Source organism: Desmodus rotundus, chromosome 6 (assembly GCF_022682495.2).
Source record: "Desmodus rotundus isolate HL8 chromosome 6, HLdesRot8A.1, whole genome shotgun sequence".
Lineage (NCBI taxonomy): Eukaryota > Metazoa > Chordata > Mammalia > Chiroptera > Phyllostomidae > Desmodus > Desmodus rotundus.
Genome location: NC_071392.1, coordinates 113,655,574 through 113,679,626, shown reverse-complemented (window position 1 = coordinate 113,679,626; position 24,053 = coordinate 113,655,574). Strand labels below are relative to the sequence as shown.

Below are 24,053 nucleotides of genomic sequence, written 5' to 3'. Positions count from 1 at the left end.
GCACCAAATAGACAGGGGGAGGTTAAGAATAGTATAGGAAATGAAGAAGCCAAAGAACTTATATGGACGACCCATGGACATGAACTAAGGGTCGGGGAGGGGGAATGCTGGAGGGTGGGAGGTACAGGGAGGAGGGGGGAAAAGGGAGAAAAACATTAGGACAACTGTAGGAGCATAATCAGTAATGTATACTTTCAAAAAATAAAGTCATACAAAGTATATTCTCTGACCACAAAATTAAATTAGAAATCAATAACATAAAGATCTCAGGAAAATCCCCAAATATGTGGAAATTAAATAATTCACGGGTCAAAGAAGAAATCAAAATGCGCATTAGAATGTAGTTTTAAAAATAAAAATGAAAAAACAACATGTCCAAATGTGTGACAGGAAAATCCCTGGTCACTTGAGGATTGGGGATCAGAGAGGGACTATAAAAGGACATGAGAGAAATTTCAGGGGTGATGGGCATATTCGCTATCTCGATTTCACTGTATAGTTTAAATATGTACATCAATTACACATACCTCAATAAAACTATTAACAGTGTACATAGTGTTTAACCATTAGTGTCAAACAAATACACTCACTAATCACTGTATATACAGAAATTATCTCTGAAAGTGCGTATTAGAAAATGCTGGCCTTCATAAAAGCGAATTAGGGGACTATGAAAAAGTGGTAGGAGGGAAACTGACCAATTATAGACACCTATTGGATTGCTTGAATGATTTACGACATGTGTTTTTTTCATAAAAAGTAAAATATCAAAAATTGTTTTAAAATGCCTTTTGAATAGAGAACGAAGGTGAAGAGCCACAACAAATGTTTCCCTCAGTAACTAAGGACCTTGAGAGCAGAAACCATTCTTCCTGGGCCAAACCAACACCTGAGCAAGAGGTTCCCAGCCTGGGTTCCCAAAGGCATTCGTGCAGGTCAGTGGAGAGTTGAAGATGAAGGGCAGACGCACAATAAAAGCCTCAGAACATCCTAATATACGCCACCTGTTTTAGAAGCAAAATTATGCAATGACTGCTCCCACTTGATATGAACTTACTATGTTCCATAGATAGTGCTAACTAAACTCTACGAGTGTAATCTCACTGGACTCCAGGTGAGATAAACAACTTATTATTATACCCCTGTTGCATGAGAAAACCAATAAAGTAACTACTCAGGTTCATACAACTCTTAAGCAATGGAGTGGAGAGTTGAACCAAAGTCCTTCTGGCTTCAAATATTCCATACTACCAGCTTTTGGATTCTTTTTCATGATACCCACAGAAAGACATAATCTTAGTAGTGACTGGGTCAAGAACGAGTGTTCAAAGCCTACTAGTAGGTAATGATTTCTTCTAAAACTCCAAGTGCTGTCAGACCTGAAGGCAAAGAATGAACTGAGGCTAAAAAAGAGGTCTATAAATGAAATCTTCAGGTAAAATATGAGAATAAAGGGAAGAGATAAGCAGGTGAGTCAGTGTCATCAAACCAAAATGTTAGAAAGAGCTAAAGCAGTTTTTCCAAAGTCAATGGTTTTCTCCACCTCCTCTCCCCTTCCAGTCTCTAACTCGTAGCGTCCAGGGGAAAAAACCAGCAGGGTTAGCAGTGTCCACAGCAGAAACTGGGTTGGGAAACACTTAACACAGACACTCTAGAGTCTAGAGAAAATCCCAGGAATATTAACCAAGGCAAAAACAATACAAATGTAGAGAGACAGAGGGACCACTTTAGTTTAGGTAAATTTAATGACTGTGAAGGCTGTTCAAATATCAACAAAGAGACACATCTCCCATTTGACATAACGTTGCTTCACCACTTGCAGCTTGTCTTCAAGGCTTCATTACCTCTTTCGTTGGTGACCAGCCGTATCTCCCTTCCTGCCAGGAAGGACTGCCCACATCAACTCGGAAGCCATCACTCCGGTGAGCAATGTGCTGAGGAGTCCTTCAGAGTGGTCCTGCAGAGAACATGTCCTCTAAGTGTCTGAGAGCTGGCGGAGGTAATCTGAAAGAAACCAGTCAGGAGAAGGCAAGGTAACCAAGACTGCACCGCAGGGATATAACGTGGAGCCTCCGGAGGAGAGGCCACCAAAAGGGGCCTGATGGAGAAGAAAGGACAGCAGAGACTGCATGGTTCTGTATGCACCCGACCCTGAGAGGAAAAGATGTCTGATGCAATGGTAATGCATATAATTTAAAAAGCCCAAAATCAGTCAGTCCCAAACAGCCACTTCTTCCTTTTCTTTTGGAAGATGGCTCTTCCCCAGCACCAACCATACAGGTTCAGCAGTGAGCTGCCCATCAGACCCCGCACCCCTAACTCCAGTGGTAAACTGTAATCCCGGCAGGACCCGTCAAATCCTTCCTTAGGATATTCATGGCCACAATTTGGTGAGAACAGTTCTCTTTTCTCTAATTGAGAACTAAAAGCATGTGACCCCAAAGGTACCAGCGGTCACTCCATTAGTAAATATTTATTGAATACATATTACATTCTAGAAATAGTCCTAGGTGCTAGAGATATAAAGATGAACAGAAGAGATATTTTCTCTGACCTCAAAGGAGCTTTCAGGAGAAAAAAACAGATGATAAATATGTAAAGAAACAAACAAGGATGATTTCAGGCACTGAAAAACGCTATGAAGATAAAATGGGCTAATGTGGCCAAAAGTGACAAGAGCAGGGTGGAAGGGAGCTGCTCTAGCACTACAGTAGCCGGAGAAGGTCTCTCAAGGAGGTGACATTTGAGAGAGAACCTGACACAGGGGTGTCCAACCTGTGGCCCTCAGGCCACATGTAGCCCAGGATGGCTATGAATGCAACCCAACACAAAATCGTGTATTTACTTAAAACCTTTTTTTAAAGATTTTATTTTATTTATTTTTAGAGAGAGGGGAAGGAAGGGAGAAAGAGAGGGAGAAAAACATCAATGTGTGGTTGCTTCCCATACACCCCCACCAGGGACCTGGCCCATAACCCAGGTATGTGCCCCAACTGGGAATGGAACCAGCGACCCTTTGGTTTGCAGGCCGGCACTCAATCCACTGAGCCACACCAGCCGGAGCTTAAAACCTTTTTCTGCTCATCAGTTTTCGTTAGTGTTTGTGTATTTAATGTGTGGCCCAAGACAACTCTTCTTCTTCCAGTGTGGCCCAGAGACACCAAAAGGTTGGACATCCCTGCAAGAATGCAGCCAGGCAAAGATCAAGAGCCTCCCAAGCTACACAGCATGTACAAAGTTCTTGACATTGACTAGGTTTGAGGGACAAAAAGAATGCTACCACCGCTGGAGGAGAGGAAACAAGAAGAGTGGAGTAAAGGAGAGGTTGCAAAGGTAGCTGGGACAATTCACACAAGGCCTGGACACCTTGCATTTCATGCTGGCTCAAATGAGAAGCCTGTGGAGGGCGTTAAGCAGAGGACTAAGTAAGCTGACTTGCAAGGATCCCACTGCCTATAGTGGGACAGACAGACTAGAGGAGGGCAAGAATGGAAGCAGGAAGTAGGAAGCCTCTGGAATTCTCATGCACAGCTGGTGGGAGTGCAAAATGGTACAATCACTCCAGCTATTTTATTAAATCAATTCTACTTTAAAACATAGAAGCAGAAGACCAGTGAAGAGGATACTGTAGTCTCCCAGAGAAGAAGTGATGGGGGCTTGGAGATGGAAAAAAATGGTCAGGTTCAAGACATATTCCACAAGTGCTGAAACAGATGGGCTGGATGGGAGTACAGAGAGCAAGTACCTAGGATGATTCCTAAGTTTTTGGCTTGAGCAACGGAGTGGTGTCATTTACTGAGGTGGGGACAAAAACTGCAGGCAAGTGGGAAGAATTCATTCTATTTTGGCCACATTAACATTAAGATGCAGGACAGAGAGGAGATAAATGCAAAACTCTTGAGAAGATGGGGAGGGGCGGAAGAGAAGGCACAAGGAGCAGCACTGACAGAAGATGCAGATGCTTCCTATGCAGGGCCACGCAAGCAGACAGCATGCTTGGGTAGAGATGTGAGTGAGCTGGTGGCAATAATGATGAGACACTGAGGTTTCATCTGTCTGTACCTATTTTCTCTGTAAAATACAAGGCAGACGTCAGCTGAGACTAGGGTTCGGAGAGGTAGATGAAGGTTTAAGGAGAGAGTGGGAAAGTCAATTTACTAGGAAAACATCACAGGATCAGGACTTCAGAGCCACGCTCAGTGCTCAGTTGAGTTTTGTGGTCGTGACTTTCAACTGAGTGCAGGCAGTTTACATGAGCGAGACTGTTTCTTTCCCCCCAACATTTCTCTTCTTCCTCAGACTCCCAATTTCTTTTTAAAGATTTTCTTTATTTATTTTTAGAGAGAGGGGAAGGAAGGAGATAGGAAGAGAAACATCAGTGTGTGGTTGCCTCTCACATGCCCCCCACTGGACATCTGGCCCACAACTCAGGCATGTGCCTTAACTGGGAATCGATCTAGCAACCCCTTACATCACAGGCCAGCACTCAATCCACTGAACCACACCAGCCAGGACGAAAACTCCCATTTTTAACTGGATACATGGTTATTCAGAACGAAGACCACATTTCTCAGATTCTCTGAAGCCTGGTGTGCTATATTACTATGGCAGAAATCATGTGTGCAACTTCTGCAGGATCCTGAAAAGAGGAGGAAGGCACGCCCTTCTGCCCTTCCCTCTTCTTCTTCCTGCTACCGAGAATATGGACAGGTAGCTGGAGGAGCCAGCTTGGACCATGAGGCAGCCTTGAGAAGGGAAGCCACACACACAGAGAACAAAAACAGAAGGAACCTGGACTGTGATGATCATGGAGCCATCACAATCATCAGTCCTGGACTTCCCATATCTAGGTTCTTATGAGAAAGAGAACTCTTACTTTATTTAAGCTACGGTATTTTGAGTTTTCAGTCACCATCATCTGGCCTAATCTATGTAATACAGATTAGCTTTGTGCTTTTCCCCAGCAATGTCCAGCTGATAGGGTGCAGATACAGAAGAAGCAGATAACTACTTTACCAGAACTGGAGTTTAGCCAACTAAGCACCACAAAAGATAGGGAAACAAGAAAGTGAAATTTATGAGGGAGTGGTCCTAGCGCAGCACAAAGACTTTAAGTGAAAGCAAATGAGAACGGCAGAGATGAGCAACAAAGAGAAAGAGCCAACAGATCCCTGGTTCCACAGCAGCTCCTTCATTCTGATCCTTCCACTAAATCTTATTTGAGGGCCTTATGACACTTAGGAATAAAAGAGAGTACCCAGCATAACTCTCTACCTTTCTTAGCAAATGGAACTTTTCCATTTTAGAAAAGAATGTCATACTAACATGACAACCCAACCCACCAATCTCATTCTTTTTTCGAGTGACCCGTAGCTGCAGTGTAAAGAAACTAGGAGGAGGTATGGGAAGGCAACTAAAAATCAAAGAAACAAACATTCAGAAGAGAGAGAAATAACAAAATAAGACTGTCAAAAAATAAAAACAAGTGGAGAAGCCTATGTCAGATTATTTCTAGATCAATCACACTGCTGCCTCGTAGGAATTACTCTACCTAGGAAATTCCTAGGCGATGTTTAAAACAACCCCCAGTCAGGACAAGGACAGAAAGGACTGGGATCATAAAGTTGCCAACCAGCAAATGGATTGTGTTGTAAGTTTTTGTCAGACGGAAAGAACAGAAAAGTTCTAAGTGTTGATAAAAATTTCCAGACCAATCCAAAATAGTTATGTGCCAGGATAGGGGTGGTGAGCCTCCCAAAGCTGCAAGCCATGGACCATGGCTCCCACGGCTCGAGACAGAGGGGACAGTAAGGGCAAGTACAGAAAGCAGAGAAGGGAGTAATGCACTAAGAAACAGGTAAGAGAACACTTATCAACACGAGCAGAAAAAGAAATACCCTCTCTTTTGCAGATGCTCCAGAGCTCAGGGTTGGAGGAGCAGCTTTGCTCCTGCCTACCTCATCAGTATGTGTCCTGCCAGCCTCTAGTTCTGGGGCAAGTGGACATGAGGACCAAAAGCAAAGGAAGACGGCAATAGCAGACCTGTGACAGTGTAAGAGGCAAAGGAGGAAAGAAGAAAGTGAAGGCAGGAGAGAAGAAAGATGACCATCCCCAGTGAAAGGGGGAAAAGAAGAAAGAGGAAATCCCACTAGTTAGAGCTGCTAGTCCAGGGAAGGGACCCAGGGAACTGGAGCACATGTAGGTTAGGGATGCCTGGAGCATCAGAGACTTCGAAGGATGTGCTAATCTGACAGAAAGAACTATCAGAAAGGCTGAATGATACAACCATTGTATCATTCAGCTAGCTGTGTGACCCTGAGCTAGCTACTTAAATTCTGGTACTTCAGCAAACTATCAACTCACTAAAAAGCACTTATACTTCCTGGCCTTTCAGCAGCAGGAAACTATATGCTACTGTGTACTCCAACCTCACCAAACTCCCCAAAAGAACCCTTGCAGGATAGGGGAGAAGAAAAACAAAAAGGCATTAGTTAAAAACAGTCTAAAATTCAATTCAAGGTGCCCTTCCATTGTTCAGGTTGAGAAGAGATTTTTATTTTATTAAAGAATTTCTCTGGGAAAAAAAATTTGTTCCCTCAAATTATCCAATGCAACACCCCATTTCACAGTACAAACCAAAAGCCCAAAAGGACATCCTACCTTCACCAGCACATAGTCCCCAGGCTGAGCTCTGACCCTGAGCCCAGAGTTAGTGGCATCCTCCATCTCTACATCAGGGAATATCACCTTAAGGTTGCCATCATTCCGGCCGCACAGGTCAGTGGCAGAGCGTTTACTGAGCTGCAGAAAGAACAAAAGAGATTTTATGAAACTGTGAGTCATCGGTTCTTGGAAGGCATAAATTATGCTCTGTGTCAGACCCCCAAGGGCCTTACTCATAGAGCATTCCTTAACCAAGGAATCTCTGAGGAAGACTGTTGACCATCGCTCCACCAACAAGGGCGGTACACAGCACACAACAGAAATTCTGTAAAGTTTTGCTGACTCTGCATTAGTGAAATGACTCAATCAATGACTCTCTGATTACAAAATTCCCTTCAGCAGGAATGGAGCTCCAAGAGGCCTGAAACCAAGGATGTATGGGTGATGCCTTTGGCAAAGCAACTTTCACCTTACCCACTTTCACAGTAATAACTCAGGAATATTCTGGGGTTGTTTGGCCTGGGTTACTTGCCCCTAAAGAACAGGCAGGCTTGAAATCAGAGTCTCCATCACAACATGCAGTCAACAAGGTCAGGAGAATAATAAAACCAGAATGATGGAATTAACTTCTAGAATATACAGAAGTCTTTCTCTTACAGCCATCATGAAATGACAAAAACCAAATTTATCTTCCAGCCTTAAATAACCAGGAAACTGGACAAAAGGTATGAAATAACTATTTTCAGATACTGGACAACAGAGATTGTGTGAGACTGTGATCCCCAAGAGAAGGGAGACAAATGAGATGAGCCCTCCAATCACCCCTGTGTTTTGCCAGAAGGCACATGCTAGACAGAGTATGCAAAGCTGGGGGGGAAATCTCAAGGCAGAGCACCGTGATTCTCTTTGGATTGACGAATCAGAGTACAGGGAACCTGCATAACTAGAAATTGTGTAACAAGCTCTAGACAGGAGGGAGATAAGCAGAAAAAGAGCTATAAAAATGTATAAAGGGATCCTTAGGGTCTTTGCTAAATATTACTAGTATATGCTTCTCTGTAGAGGGAAATTCCATGAAGTCAGGCAAAGAAAGTATCTGGGAACTGTCCCCTGATCAGTTCCCAGGGCTAACAGCTCACACAGGGCTGGGAATCACTTGATCTAGCATCAAATAGTCCTCATTGATTCCTTGGGATACGCAGTACTGACTCCCAAAGAGCCACAAAGTAGTAATGAGGCTAAATAAAAAGGCTTTTCTGACTTCAGGTCAAGATGGCAGCATAAACACAGCTCGCCTCCTAGCACAACCACATCAAAATACAACTAAACTACAGAGCAACCATCATTCAGAAGCATCAGAAATTGAACTGAACAGAAGTCCTACAACTACAGAATTAAAGAACAAACTATATCATGACTGTTAGGAGGGGCAGAAACGCGGAATGGGCTGGTCCCATATCCATGTGTGGTGGATAAAAATCAGGAGGGATATCTCAGGAGCAAAGGGTCCCAGCTCCACAACAGGCCCTCCAGCCCAGGGTTCCAGTGCCAGGAAAATAAGTTTCCATAACTTCCAGCTGTAAAAACCAGTAGGGACTGAGGCTTTGAAAGACAGAAAATGCTAGAATCCCTGAGAGTTCTTCTTAGTGAGCCCACACACAGACATACTCAGACTCATTCCCTCTGAGCTCCAGCACAGGGGCAGCAGAGTGAAAGGCACTAGAAATATACAGGGAGGAACTGAATTGTCCCGCATCAGGGTGAGATGCTGGACAGGGGGGCAGCTTGATCCCAAACAAAAGTGCAGGCAGAGGCCACTGTTTCTTTTTTGAGCCCTCCCTCCATAAAGCCACAGAGCTGGCAGGTGGGCTACATGTTGGAGACTCCACCAACCTGGCTCACCCTGTTTGCTCTACCCTAGTGATTCCCTGAGGCCCTGCCCCATTCAACTTGCAAGCCAACCCAAGCTGTTTCCAGTGGCTTTTCCATATGAATGACTTTGTCTTGGCCCATTCTTCAGACTTTCCTAAATTCCCTCAAACAAGAAACATCTGGCTTCAGCGAGCTCCATATCTCTAAGTCACCCCAGACCCTCCATTAGCAGCAGACAGCCCTGGTTCACAGCTTGGCCTCATCTGGGCATCTCCAAGTCCAGCACAAATAGCAGGCATCTACAGATCACATTGTAGCTTATGGTCTGTGACCCAGGGCAGAACACAGTCAGTGGCTGACCTTGGACATGCCAAGAGCAATCCAGGCTCAACTACAATAGAAGGGTGTATACAACCCACACAGTGGGTGCACCTTGAGTACCCTGCTTGGGCAGTAGGGGAGGCTGTGCCACTGGGCCATACAGGACACCTAGTACATTAGGCCACTCTACCAAGTTTGGGAGACGTAGCAGCTCTACGTAGTACATAGAAACAAACACAGGGAGGCTGCCAAAACGAGAGGACAAAGGAACATGGCCCAAATGAAAGAACAGAACAAAATGCCAGCAAGAGAACTAAACATAATGGAGACAAGGAAGCTACTAGATGCTTCTAAACACTGGTGATAAGGATGCTCAATGAACTTAGGGGAAGAGCAGATGAACACAAAGAGAACTTCAACAGCATAAAAAAGGACAAAGAAACCAAAAAAAAAAAAAAAAAAAGAGCAGGATACACTAACTGAAATGAAGAACAATTTACAGGGAATCAACAGTAGATAGAATAAAGCTGAGAATCAAGTCAGCAATTTGAAGTATAAAGAAGCAAAAACAACCAATCAGAACAGCAAGAAGGAAAAAGAATCCAAAAAAATGAGTATAGTGTAAGGAGCCTCTGGGACAAGTTCAAGTGTACCAACATTAGCATTATGGGGGTGCCAGTAGAAGAGAAAGAGCAAGAAACTGGAGACCTATTTGAAAAAATAATGAAAGAAAACTTCCCTAAGTAGGTGAAGGAAATAGACATACAAGTTCAGGAAGCACAGAGAGTCCTAAACAAGATGAATTCAAAGAGGCCCATTCCAAGACACAACATAATAAAAACAACAAAGTTAGAGACGAAGAGAGAATCTTAAAAGCAGCAAGAGAAAAGCAGTTAGTTACCTACAAGGGAGTCCCCATAAGACTGTCAGATTTCTCAAAAGAAACTTTGCAGGCCAGAAGAGAATGGCAAGAAATATTCAAATTGATGAAAAGCAAGGACCTACAACCAAGATTACTCTACCCAGCAAAGCTATCATTTATAATTGAAAGACAGATAAAAAGCTTCCCAGACAAGAAGAAACTAAAGGAGTACATCACTACCAAACCAGCATCATATGAAATGTTAAAGGGTCTTCTTTTAGAAGAAGAAAATCAAAAATATGAACAACAAAATGGCAACAAATACATATCTATCAAGAACTGAATCTAAAAAATAAACAAAGAAGCAGAACAGAAACAGAATCATAAATACAGAAAATACTTTGATGGCCTGGCTGGTGTGCCTCAGTGGATTGAGTGCCGACGTGTGAACCAAAGGGTCTCTGGTTGATTCCCAGTCAGAGTACATGCCTGGGTTACAGGCCAGGTCCCCAGATGGGGGCATATCAGAGGCAACCAAACACTGATATTTCTCTCTCCTTCTCCCTCCCTTCCCCTCTCTCCAAAAATAAATAAATAAAATCTTTAAAAAGAAAAGAAAACATTTTGATGGTTGCCACATGGGAGGGGCTTGGGGAGTTGGGCAAAACAGATAAAGGGATTAAGAAGTAGAAATCAGTAGTTACAGAATAGTCATGGGGATATAAAGTACAGCATAAGATATAGAGTAGCCAAAGAACATATATGCATGACCCATGGGCATGGGCAACAGGGTGGGGATTGCCTGAGGGAGTGGGGATGGGGAGCTGGGTGGAAGAGGGCAAAGGGAGAAAAATTGGGACAACTGCACTAGCATAATCGATAAAATAGAATTTAAAGAAAAGAAAGAATTATCCATTATCCATTGAATTGCCTACATACCTTTGTCAAAACTCAGTTGGTCATAAATTGTACACTTTAAAATAATTAAAATAGTGAATTTTATGTTATGTGAACTTTGTCTTAATAAAATAATCCATTTTTTTTTAAAAAAAGCCTTTCTAACAGAGCTTAAAAACAAGCCTTGAACAGGAACTACTATAAAGGACACATGGACAAAATCAAGGGGGAGGATGGGGGAGGGAGGGGAGTTCAACTGGGGTGGGGTGGAGGGATGGGGAGAAAAGGCACACAACTGTAATTGAATAACAATAAAAAATTAAAATTATTAAAAAAAAAAAAAGAAAAAGAAAAAGAAAAACAAGCTTTGAGCCCTGGCTGGTGTGGCTCAGTGGATTGAGCATGGGCCTGTGAACCAAAAGGTTACAGTTCAATTCCCAGCCAGGGTACATGCCTGGGTTGTGGGCCGGGTCACCAGTAGGGGGCACACAAGAGGCAACAAGCCTTGAAAGGATCAAACTGAGCTGTAACATCACTGCCTATCAGAACAAAGCAAAATACAGACACTAAAAACTGAACACTGCAATGTCCAACGTCTGATCAAGAATCACTAAAAATGTCCAGAAGCAGAAAAATGTGACCCATAATCAGTAGAGAAATCAGTCAGAAGAAACAGACCAACAAAGTTCTGATCAAGATGGCAGAGTAGGTAAATACTATGGTCGCTTCCTGCCACAACCACACCAAAATTACAGGAAATTAGCCTTGGCTGGCATGGTTCAGTTGGTTGCAATGTTGTCCCATGAACAGAGAGGTTGCAGGTTCGATTCCAGTCAGGGAACATGCCTAGGTTGTGGATTCAGTCTCTGGTTGGGACATGTATAAGAAACAACCAATCGATGTCACATTGATATTCCTCTCCTTCTCTCTCCCTCCCTTCTCCTCTCTCTAAAATCAATAAGCTTGTCCTTGGGTGGAGTTCCAGAAAGATGGAGCAGACAAATTTTCCCTAATGCTTTCAATATTAAGTACAAAAATATCCTTCAGGAATGAATGGGGAAATCAAGACATTCTAAGATAAAGGAGAACAAAGGGAATCTGTTGCCAGAGTGGTTAAAGGAAGTTCCCTAAACAGAAAGGAAAGGATAAAAGAAGGAATCCTGGAACATCAGAAAAGGAAAATAAACACAATGACGTGATTACACAGAAAATCCCAAGAAAACTACCAAAAAAACTCCTGGACCTATTAAGTGAATTCAGCAAGGTCAAAGAATACAAGATAAACACACAAAATTCAATGTTTTCTATATGCTAGCAATGAACACATGGAGACTTGAAATTAAAAACAACAGTAATTACAATAGCTCAAAAAAAATATTTAAGTGTAAATCTAACAAAACATGTATAGAATCTGTACACTGAAAACCACAAAAACCAATAAAAGGAATCAAAGAAGATCTAAATAAAGAGAGACATATTGTGACCCCAAAAAACAAATAAAATATATGTATATACATATGGTCTCACCCCCTCCACCAGCACCAGCTGGGTACAGCCCACAGAAGTCTTGTTGGCTTTTGTTGCTTCTTCTCGGAAGACAGTGATAAGTTCCTGCAAACGCCTTAATTTTACCTCTTCCACGACATCATCCTTCAGCCTGTGATATGCTCGTGTCTTCTATAAAAAAGAAAAAGCAAGAGAGTGAGACAGAAGTCACCAAGGACCTATAGAATCCATCTTGAGGCACTGCAGGGAACCATGTCTATTCCACCTGCAAGTTACAGGCATATGCACAGGAAGCCCGAGTCACACCCCCAGGGTTCCCTAGTTCTGAGAGCCTTCTAAGAGAAAAGGGTAGCTATGCAGTGAAGTCACCATGTTCGTAAAGGCTAAATTGTAAATGTAGCACATGAAAACCATAGGCTCAAAATTGTTCTTGATATTTTTATAGAATGTCCTAAGGATAAAGGTTACATTTGTACATATACTAAGTAACACACGTACCAGGTTACTCAGCCACAAGGTGCAAAGCAGCCTAAATGTTTATCAATAGGTAACTAGTAAAACAAATTATCATTTATTTATTTACACAACAGAATATGACATAGCTGTTAAAAAGAATGAGAGCTTTATATATACTGATACGATTGGTCTCCAAAATATACCCTTAACAGAAATAAGGTACAAATGAAGCTGTATAATAACTTTGGTGTAGAAAAAATACATATAAATATGTTTTAAATGCATGAGATATCTCTGGAAGGTTGCAGAAGAAATTGCTAAGAGCAGCTGCCTTCAGGGAAGGAACTGAAAAACTAGGCTACCTGGGAAGAAGCAAGAACTTCTCACTGCATATGATTTTGACCTTCTGAATGTTAATACCATAAGCATGTATTACCTAGTCCAAAAAAAAAGTTTTCCTTGGAAAGCCTTCACATCGTCCAACACCAAGGTATGCACACATGTTTATACAGACACACACACATGAGCTAATGACACAGCTGGGGAACCACCGAGCTAAACAAAAGTATGGAATAAGAGAAAAATCAATAAACCAAAGTCTGGACATTCAAATCAATCTGCCTCTGAGAGAACTACCAAATCCACAGAGGCAAACGGAGAATTGTAGAGAATCCTAACACAGAATTCTCTTACAGGGTTTACGCTACTGTCTTATTATTAGCAACAACTTGCCACTATTATACACTTACCATTACAAAGCACCATGCTAAGTGCTTTACACATACTACCTTATTTAATCCTCAAAACAATATAAGGTTGGTACATTATCCCCATTTCACAAATGAAGAAACCAAGGACCCTTCCCAAGGTCACATAGTTATTAAATGAGAGAAGAGCAATTTAAGTGCTTGGTCTCATCTACTAGGCTACTTGATTAAGTCTCTAAACCTTAACCCTAATCTAGGAATTAGATCCCAAAGTGAACATGTAACAGGGTACAGCCAAGGCCCCCCCAAAGGGGGGATCTGTAATGGCATCCAGAACTTGGGGTGTGGGGGAATATGGGATATCTCCACCCCCAAAAGTCTGGCTGGGGGATGGGACACATGGAGCAGGGCCATAGAGTTATTTTGCATTTCAATTAACAGCAGGATAGCTTCACACTTGATATGAAGCAAAAACAGTTATTTTGTATATCAACAAGTCTAGCTAGGGAGATGGGAGTGACTTTGACCCCTGATTTAGCTAGGAGGCAGCTCCCCTGGTTACAGTGCCTGCGTAGGAGCTTGGAGATGGTTTGCTCCATGCCATGGTGCCATGCCTGCCCAGACCTACTATGGCAGCCAAGAAAGGCTGAAAATGCGGGAGTGCTGGCAGGTGTAGCCGATTGTGGGAGGAGTCGGAAATGGGGTTACAGAGGAAGACTGGCGCTGGGATTTAAACCCAGGCACAGCAGCCAAGCTGGGGTCTTAACTACACAATTTTGGGAGAGGAGAGGAGGCTCCCTTGACCATGCAGCTTAGGAAGCAGGAGAGCAAGATGTAGCAGCCATGCACAGCTCTCTCCTAGCAGTTTGAAAGAATGCAGAAGGACAATGCAGACTAGGGACAGGGACAAATGCAGGACTAGATGGGAAGGACAATGCGAGATCATGCGGGAAGAAAAAGGGTGAAAGGACCCTCATTGGTGGGCCATGAGAAGGTGCCATGTGGTTTTGGATTAAGAACTAGAGCTCAAGGCGACGCAGCTGAGGATGCTGGAGACTGTGGGAGACCTGCCCAGTGGAGCACAGATTACTGGGAGGAACCGGGAGTCTAGCCAAGCTACAGACTTCTTTTTCCTGAGATACGGTACCCCTGACTGGCCTGGCTGGGCAAAGCGGGGGAAGGCAATACTGTGTGTGTCTGTGGGTGTTTTAAGGGACTTTGGGATTTTAAGGGTGACATTCCACCATTACCTGTATAACTTTTGAATAAATAGTTCCTTTCCTTTCTACCAAACTCTGGCATTGACAGCCACAATTCCTAAGGGCAGCGGGCAAGATGAACCTGTCCAGAAAGACCCTGGGGGAGGGGGCTTGTTTTTGGCAAACAGTAGCTAGGCCCCCCACGGGTTCATTTCACAACAAACACTCATATTCATTGCCCATAGAATAGGTTTCCACAACACAATGAAAACTCATTTCCCAAATCTAGCATTATAAAGATCTCCTGTGGCATGTTTGGGTGGAAAAGAAGCAACATGGAACCCAATAGCTCCTCTGAAGCTTCATCCCTGAAATAATTTTGTAAGAAACATGAATACACACATTGTTCCACTTACACTGCCTACAGAACACTAGGCAGTGGGCTTTAAAAGACATGAATTAGCTTGACTGATGACCGCTGAGGTGACCGTGGCTAAGGTCTTGGGTTCGGTCAACCATCAGTCAGCTTTCCTGAGCCCCTGGCCACAGAAGCTTCTCAGCCTCCAGCCCAAACACAAAGCAAGTTACCCCCAGGGTGACTGTGGGGGACACAATTCATCCTACCACCAAGAGAATGGCAGCAGGCCAGGACTATCCCCTCTCATCAGGATACAAGATACAACATATAGGATAAACATGCAAAACTCCTCATCTTCTTCCGCATTGTTTACCTGGGAGTCTGTTATAGGAGAAACTCCAAAGTGGGTATAGGTGAGTTCACCCGGCCTAGAAAAATGGAAACTAAAAATAGCTGAGGATGGCTGGGGGGTGACAAGGAACCTCTGTAAAACAAATCACATCTGTAAGCCAGAAAAGAAGTTCTGCTTATTGAGAAATGATTTTAGATTTCTTGTAAAGAGAATGTCTCCTCCTCCACCTTCAAATTCTAAACAACCTAAACATAACTTAAAATATTCTAATAAAGAGAAATCTTGGCACAGGTGATTATTTTCATCTCTAATTGCTGAATTATGTAAAACAGCAGACTGGTTGATTAGATAAAACAAAGAAATGAATGGTAAGATCCTTGTGGTTTTTCAAGGACTGCCTTGCTGTCTGACTTACTTTTCTTCCCCGTTTTCTACAGTCAGCCCCAAACTGGTCAGGAATGAGGTCAGTCTCAGCACAGAAGTAGTTCCTCCCCCAATCCCGAGCTCACCTGTCTCATGCTGTAGGCAAAGAGGAAGCCCATGTTGTACTGAACTTCCCGAAGCAAGGACACTGTCTGCAGGTGATCTTCCTCTGTCTCACCACAAAAGCCAGCAATGAAATCACTGCTGAGGCTCACACCTGCAACACACAACAAAGGACAAAGGGCAGCATGTCCCTGCTGCTAACTGAATTCAAGAGAGGCCTTTGGTAGCTGTGGGCTACAGAGGGCGGGACCACCATAGTAAGGCATTTCCTGGAGCTATTCAGCCCATGTGCAAGCATAAGAGCAAGAGGAATAGGCCTGTTTACTTACAAAGTTCCTACGCCACAGCCTGTCTTCTCAGTCTACATTCCCCTCAGTACTAAAAAAAGGATTTTCACTTCAAATGTGGGAGTTAGGAACATAGTAGGAGTCGACATTTTCAAATTGGTCCTGCTTTTACTGGTAAAACCCTTTCAGTGCCCCCATACAAATATACTTTTGAAGTTAGCTTAACACAATGTTCATTTAAAATAATAACAATAGCCCTGGCTGGTGTGGCTCAGTGGATTGAGCCCGGACCTGCGAACCGAAGGGTCACCGGTTATATTCCAAGTTAGGGCACATGCCTGGGTTGTGGGCCAGGTCCCGGATAGAGGGCGAAACAACACACTGATGATTCTCTCCCTCTCTCCCTCCCTTCTCCTCTCTAACAAAAATAAATACAATCTTTTAAAAAAATAAAATAGTAAGAATAACTATTCACTGAATACTTACTAAGTACTATACTATCTATTTAACTCAACCTATTTAATTATCCCAATAATCCAATGAGGTGAGTACTATTAACTGCATTTTATAGATGAGGAAATTGCAGCCCAGAGAACCTCCACACTATCCTGTCTCATCAAATGGCAGTATTTATGCATAATACAAGTTATAATAATTAGAAATTTGGGGAAAAATGTAGATATTGTCAACCAGATCTAAACTAAAGCAGGAGTGTCCAACCTTTCAGTGTTTCTGGGCCATACTGAAGAAGAGTTGTCTAGGGCCACACATTAAATACATTGCAACATGTAATAACATAAGACTCTAATAATGTTTTAAGTAAATTTACAATTTTGTATTAGGCCCCATTCAGAGCCATCCTGGGCCATATGCAGCCACGGGCCGCAGATTGGACACCTGTAGCAGAGTAATTTTATTAGGAAGAAAGGAAAAGGGTTAAGATAAATAGGAAAGGAATTACCTCTAATACACATTTTTAAAGATATCAATTGCCCCCAAATTGGAACTAATTTAGACCATATAAAACTTTTCTAACAAGAAAAAACGAGGTCTCTCCCATATGCTCAGAAACGCAAAAACTATAGAAAATGAATCTCTTTAGCCTTCAGGTCACAGGCCGATCCACACCTCTCAGTATTTCTAGCAAGACCAAAATATTTTAAAAATCAGAAAGTACAAAGAGACGGAAATGAGGAAAAGCAAAAGAAGTGTGAACGGTGTCACACGGTACTGCCACAGGCGCTGCCTGTCTGACGGCGACTGGGGTCACTGTGACGTGCTCAGCAGAACACATTTCGTAAATGTACCTGGAATAGACTCTCTGATATGATGAATTAACTCCACATAAGCTTCTCTTGAATAGCTGCAATAAAGAACAAAAAGACTTAGATGAACCAATCTTCTTTAAGTGAATTCTATAAAATGGTAACACTATGAATTACCACATGTAATCACTTTCTCACCCACCATAGGTTAAAGTATCCGAAAGATCTCTTACGAGTCAAATCCTATACTGTAACATAGGCCCTAATCTAGGGCCTATGAATTTTTAGTTCAAGAACATAAATTATTTTAAGTAACCTTCTGTATTTAACTAATAATGAAGATAGATTAAATATTTAAAAGGATCTCTAAAACTCTTGGCCAATGTCAAAAACAAGGAGAAACACTAGCTCCATACAGCTTGCCATCTGTCACATTCTTTCAGTCTTATCTCTGCAATATTTATTATTCCCAAAGTGAGCACATAGAGTGTACACTTAAATTCCAAGACCTAAAAAACTTTAATGTTAAAAGCTAAAGGATTGCCCTGTCTGGTGGGGCTCAGTGGGTTGAGTGCCAGCCTGCAAACTGAAAGGTCACTAGTTCAATTCCCAGTCAGAGCACATGCCTGGGTTGCAGGTCAGATCCCCAGTTGAGGGCCTGAGAGAGGCAACTGACTGATGCATCCCTCTATCTCTTTCTCCCTCCCTACTCCTCTCTCTAAAAAAATAAATAAAATCTTTTTTTTAATTGTTTAAAAAAGATAAATAAAATGATTAAAATCTCAGTGTATCACATAATAGGTGCTCAATAAAAAACATGCTCAACAAATGAAATGAGCAATCCAGTCCTTAATCTATACTTACAATGTCCACGGGTTTACTCATATAACACATATTTATTGAGCAACTACTATTTGCCACATATTATCCTAAACATTTAGACACTGGTTCTTAAGGAGACATTGAAAGGTATGGGTTACTCCTTCCCAAGCAAATCTGACCCCCTCCGCATGGCTTCCAATACACGGCTACTTCCACTCTGGGCTGGTAGGTGAATCTGTTTACAGATGTTGTCTCTCTCATGAATCAGCTGCAGAACCTGATCAAATAGAATACATTAAAGGTCATCAAAATCTCACCAAAGAATCTTGCAGAAAGGAATACCACCCCCATTATTCTCTGCCAAATTTAATTTTCAAGTAATTAAGAGGCTAATTAAACTAAACACATGAATTACCTAAATCCTTTACTTTGCTCAAATCATGTTCAGTCTGTCCCAGACAGAAATGCTTAAGGATACTGATACCAGTTTGGCATAGTTAACTGTCAATACTCACTTCATCGGGAAAATCCTTGGGGTGAGGAGAGGTAAAGCGGATCCTCATTTCAGGATCTATTCTGGAGACCTGATCCAGAAGGTGCGAAAAACGAAGGCCCCCTTGCTTGGTTTTATAGTTGGTGGAGAAGCCACGGCTGAGGTTGGTGGACACTGCATTGTTGAATTGGACCTCTGAATTGTCCCGAAAACTATTCACATTCTGACCAAGTAGCGTCACTTCTTTCAGCCCCTGAAAAGGAGAAAATAAATATATTGAAAGCAATTTAAAAACCAGTTTGGTCATTTCATGCCAAATCACTAATTAAAATTAGCGGAACCTACCAAGAGCCATCCATAAACATGTTCTGTCTTTAACCCAATAATTTCATGCTTGGGCATCTTGTGTGAAGACTAAACTTCAGAATAAAATCTTAGGTAAACATTAATTTTCAAAACGTTTTTTAGAGTAGCAGAAAACTAGATGCAAACTGAATGTTCAATAATGGTTAATTCATAACACCCTAAATCAAATTAATTAAATGCAATGTGGATCCTGGATTGGATCCTGAAAAGAAAAAAGGTATAAGTAGGGAAACTGGCAAAATCAGGAAAAATGTCTGAAATTAGTTAATATTGATGTGTCAACATTTGGTTCTTTTCAGTTTTGACAAGAGTACCAAAGTTAAGTAAGATGTTGACATTTAGAGGTAACTCCATCTTTGCAACTTTTGTGTAAATTTAAGGTTATTCCAAAACAGAAAGTTTATAAAAACAAACAAAGCAGGATATAAAACTAAGTAAAATACACACACATATAAAAAGACATAGCAATCATATGCAAAAAGAATAACAGGACAATTAAGAAAATTTAAAAATATAGGTGGGCTAGGATTAAGATAATATTTAGCAATTTGTGTTAATCTCGTTAGAAGAATTAATGGTATTGGAAATTTCCTTATTTTTTAGACACTCATGTATGAGTGAAATGTCATGCTATACTTTGAAATACTTTACAAACAAAAAAATAGATAAAGCAAATATGGCAAAATGTAACAATTATTAAATTCAAGTAGGGAAGAGGGATCAAAATACTACTCTCTCTTTCCTGTATATTTATATTTTTTTCATATAAAAAAGTAATAAAGAGGCTTTAAAAAAGACTGCTTACTTAAATGACATCCAACCAATAACCATTGTTTGAATGAATAAACAACATTCTGTTAAAGCAGCAATTTTCAACCAGTGTGCCACAAGACTTTTTTTTTTTAAGATTTATTTATTTATTTTTAGAGAGAGGGGAAGGGAGAGAGGGAGAGAAAGAAACATCAATGTGTGGTTGCCTCTTGCACGCCTCCTACTGGGGACCTGGCCCGCAATCCAGGCAGATGCCCTGACTGGGTATCGAAATGGAGACCCTTTGCTTAGCAGGCCCATGCTCAATCCACTGAGCTACACCAGGCAGGGCGGCCACAAGAATTTTTAAAACATGCAATACCTGACTATTTAGTCAGGGCCACTGACCTCTTTTCCCTTAGACTGTCAATTAAAAAATGACAACAGTCAACACAATAGCCATCCAATGTGAATGAATCAAAAGTATATTTTTTTTCTTTTTTGTCAGACCAGCAAAATATATATAATTTTTGGTGAGCCACAGAATTTTAGTAATTAGTTTATGTGTGCCATGAGATGAAAAAGTTTGAATTGCTGTGTTAAAGGAATGATATTCTATTCTCTTTGCAACTGTAGTCTAAAAATTAAATGAAAGAAACATCATTTAAAAAGTTGCTCTACAAGTAAAATAATTAGGTGACTAACAGATACTTTAAAACACAACACAGAATCATAATTTTTCGCAAGTCAGTAGGTTTCGAATTCACTAAGATGCACCTTAATGTTAAGTTCCTCCTTGTATATGCAAATACCTTAAAAGGTTAGGGAGTTCTTGCCATCACCTCAACCTACTTACATAGAATGTCTCTATGCTGAGAGAGTGAGTTTTGGTACTGTGAGGGAGATGGAAAGAGAGAGGAAGGACAATTTAGACCAGGAAGCACTTGGAGAAGTAGACTATGGAGAATACCTCACAGTACCTGTGTGAGCAGCCAGGGACCAAACCAGGAAACTGAGAATCTGGAGATAGACGAAAAAGAAGAGAGCATTGCCAGAGAGTAGTAACAAAGGCATCCCTGATGGGTACGGCTCAGCTGGCTGGGGGTCCTCCCACAAAACGAAAGTTCACCAGTTTGATTCCTGGTCAGGGCACATGCCTGGGTTGCCAGTTCAGTCCCCAGTTGGGGCACGTACAAGAGGTAATCAATTGATGTTTCTCATTCACATCGATGTTTTTCTTCCTCTCCTTCTCCCTCCATCCTCTCTCTAAAAATAAATAAATAGCCCTGGCTGGTGTAGCTCAGTGGATTGAGTGTGGGCTGTGGACCAAAGTGTCTCCAGTTCAATTCCCAGTCAGGGCACATGCCTGGGTTGTGAGCCAGGTCCCCAGTGAGGGCCAAGTGAGAGGCAACCACACATTGATGTTTCTCTCCCTGTCTTTCTCCCTCCTTTCCCCTCTCTCTAAAAATAAATAAATACAATCTTTAAAAAGGGAGAAAAAAGAATAAAGGCAAACTGCTGACTTAAAACTCAAGCAGGAGCTATCCTCCTTTGGCTCCTGAGCCAAGCAAGCAGGGAAATAGGGAAATAGGAAACTATAGCAAAAGAAATGCTCCACATTCCCACCTATTGTCCTATCCTGCATGGCTAGAAGATTCGGGCCTAGGGGTAGGGAGAGACCTCGAGGGCTGAAGGGACCAGCTCCCAATGGGAGGAATGCCCTAGGTATCTCTCCCCTCTAGCCCCTGATCTGATTCACCACCCTCAACTATTCTGTGGGCTGGCCCATGGTAAAATAAACAAGAGATTTGGGAGGTTTCCCTAGAATAGACAGACTAATAAAATAAATAATTCTGTGAAAAAATTACTCTGTGCCAGGTACTTTAAAAACATTTAGACTACCATATCCTTCCAATAACAATCCTTCCAATAACCTGGCAATGAAGGTATTATTTTATCCTCTTTCATGGATGCAGAAACTGTTTCGAAGAAGGAATTTAAAAGACCAGTGCCAGGGCACCAAGCCAGAGAAGGGTGGAGCCAGAATTCATACACAATCATCTGACTCTAAACTCACCCTCTCATGCTCCCTCCATTCTACTGTGTTGCCTCCTAAGAAAACTTCACAGCAGATCTGCCTATAATTTGGGGGTAGCAAACCAAAGACATATACCCAGGTTTTTCTTTCTGGCCAGGTGTGGGTCTAAACGAGTACAGCTTCAAGACAGCACGAGCTGCAGAACTAGAAAGTCGTCCTCATCCTCCCACAAACCCGCTCTCTGTAAGAAAGCCCAGAGAACTTTTACCTGCTCAGAAAGCTTTCTCACTTCCTCTAGAATGGAGGCAACAGGCCGACTCCTCTCCCGGCCACGCGTGAAAGGAACAATGCAGTAGCTGCACATGTTGTCACAGCCTCTCATGATAGACCTAGAGAAGAAAGCACCAGAATTTAATAACAGCAGCAGGAAGTCTTGGTCCAGCCGAAGAAGCAGGTCACAGCTCCCTTGGCATTATCCTTCGGCTCTAAATTCTCTTGGCGACATGCCCGCACTGGGCCAATCTAAGAAGAACCAAGGCAGACATTTTTTTTTTTATCTTTAAAAACTAGCCTTTAACCCCAGGATATGAACCAAACCACTTTCTTCAACAAATATAAACTACTTTGTCAACTACTTCTTTTTTTAATTTGAAAGGATCAGGGAAGAGAGTAAAAACCAGGAAAGCCTAAGATATTTTCTTAAGTGAAAAAATAAGAGTACAGAAGGGAGGATAAGAAAGACCTCATTTTATGTACATGAATATATATGCAAAAAGCATTTCTCAAAGAATTATACGAGAAACAACTAGCCCTGGTCAGGTAGCTCAGTTGGTTAGTGCACTGTCCCAAGGCCAAGGTTGCAGGTTTGCTCTCCAGTCAGGGCACATGCAAGAAGCAACCAAGGAATGCATAACTAAGTGGAACAACAAATCGATGTTTCTTTTCTCTCTCTCTCTCTCTCTCCCTCCCTCCCTTATGCTCTCTCTCAAATCAATTAATAAAAATAAAAATAAAACAACTAACATGTCACCTATGAGAGGTAGCCTAGGAGAATGGGGTTGGTAGATATAAAGGAGTCTTATATATCATTTTTTTGTCTTTTGTACTGTGTCCATATATTAATTTTAATGCAATAACATTAACATGTTATTTTAATTTTTTTTTTATCCTTACCCAAGGACATTTTTTCATTGCTTTTAGAGAGAGAGGAAGGAAGAGAGAGAAACATCAGTGTGAGAGAGAAGCATCAATTGGTTGTTTCCTGTATGCATCTGGACCAGGAATTGCACATGCCTGAATTGGGAATCAAACCCGCAGCCAAGGTATGTGCCCTCACTGGGAAGCAAAACTGTAACCTTTTGGTTACCGGACAATGCTCCAACCAACTGAGCCACACTGTCCAGGGCTTAACATGTTATTTTAAAAGTGAGAGAGAAGAAATTTACTCCCTATCTCTTGGTCAGTAACTCACACAAAAGCAGAAGTAGCACTGGGGCTCGTCTGGACTGGCATGACATCGGCATAGGTCTCATCCAGAGAGAGCAGAACATTGGCAGCTTGCTGGCCTGACTCAGCAACAGCCAGCAGCCGAGGAAGGTCCCGATAGGCATCTGGACCAGCCAAAATATCCACCATTTTCTCCCTATGGAGGATCTCCTCCTTCAATCTCTCAGCCATGCAACCTGGGAGGGAAAAGAAGTGAACACCTGTTCCTGAATTCATATGGTCTCATGCTGTCTTAGTACACATTATCTCCAGGTGGATGGGAGACCAGGGCACAGAAACTTCTCTAAGAGTTTAGCATCTTCCCCAAATTCTCCCGACACTCCCATAGCACTGGAACCTCTATCTTCCTGTACAAGAAAGCAAGGAAAAGGGCTCAAGAGCAATTCAATTAAATGCCCAGAAAAATTAAACCACCATTGAAAAACCTTTCTAGATATGAACCACCTCTTTTTTCAACTGAAAATTACTTGTTGCTACAAATAAAAAATATTTTGCATCAGGAATTTATTTTTAAAAATAAAATTTAATATACAACTGCACTCACACTATTTTATCCCTCTTCTTGCCCATAATAGTTGCTAAAAGCTGTAAGAAATGAGTCAACCATCCATGCTGGTATCTTCCATATCAAAAACCACGTTATTAGTAAGACTATCAAATTAGTAAGTCCATTTTATTACAAACATCCTTTGAAAATACTTGTTTAAGAACTATTCTTGGCTGTATACACATGTTCATACAGCAGCAATATTCACAACAGCCAAATGGTGAAAGCAACCCAAGTGTCCATCAATGGAATATTATTCAGACTTAAAAAGAAAAAAGGAAATTCTGCCCTGGCCAGTGT

General features: G+C 41.8%; 1 protein-coding gene across 1 annotated transcript in view; it reads right to left on the bottom strand.

Moving 5' to 3' along the window:
* Window positions 1-1,724: 1,724 nt before the first annotated feature.
* Window positions 1,725-24,053, bottom strand: part of CDK5RAP1 (CDK5RAP1 mitochondrial tRNA methylthiotransferase) — a 31,365-nt gene continuing 9,036 nt past the window's right edge. The window contains exons 6-14 of the mRNA XM_053926963.1: window positions 23,172-23,382; window positions 21,969-22,089; window positions 18,569-18,799; window positions 18,233-18,330; window positions 17,274-17,329; window positions 15,703-15,833; window positions 12,143-12,292; window positions 6,661-6,801; window positions 1,725-2,004 (exon numbers count right to left, since the gene is read on the bottom strand). Of these exons, the coding sequence (XP_053782938.1) occupies window positions 1,915-2,004; window positions 6,661-6,801; window positions 12,143-12,292; window positions 15,703-15,833; window positions 17,274-17,329; window positions 18,233-18,330; window positions 18,569-18,799; window positions 21,969-22,089; window positions 23,172-23,382 (1,229 nt within the window). The 3' untranslated portion in view covers window positions 1,725-1,914. The remainder of the gene's footprint in view (window positions 2,005-6,660; window positions 6,802-12,142; window positions 12,293-15,702; window positions 15,834-17,273; window positions 17,330-18,232; window positions 18,331-18,568; window positions 18,800-21,968; window positions 22,090-23,171; window positions 23,383-24,053) is intronic.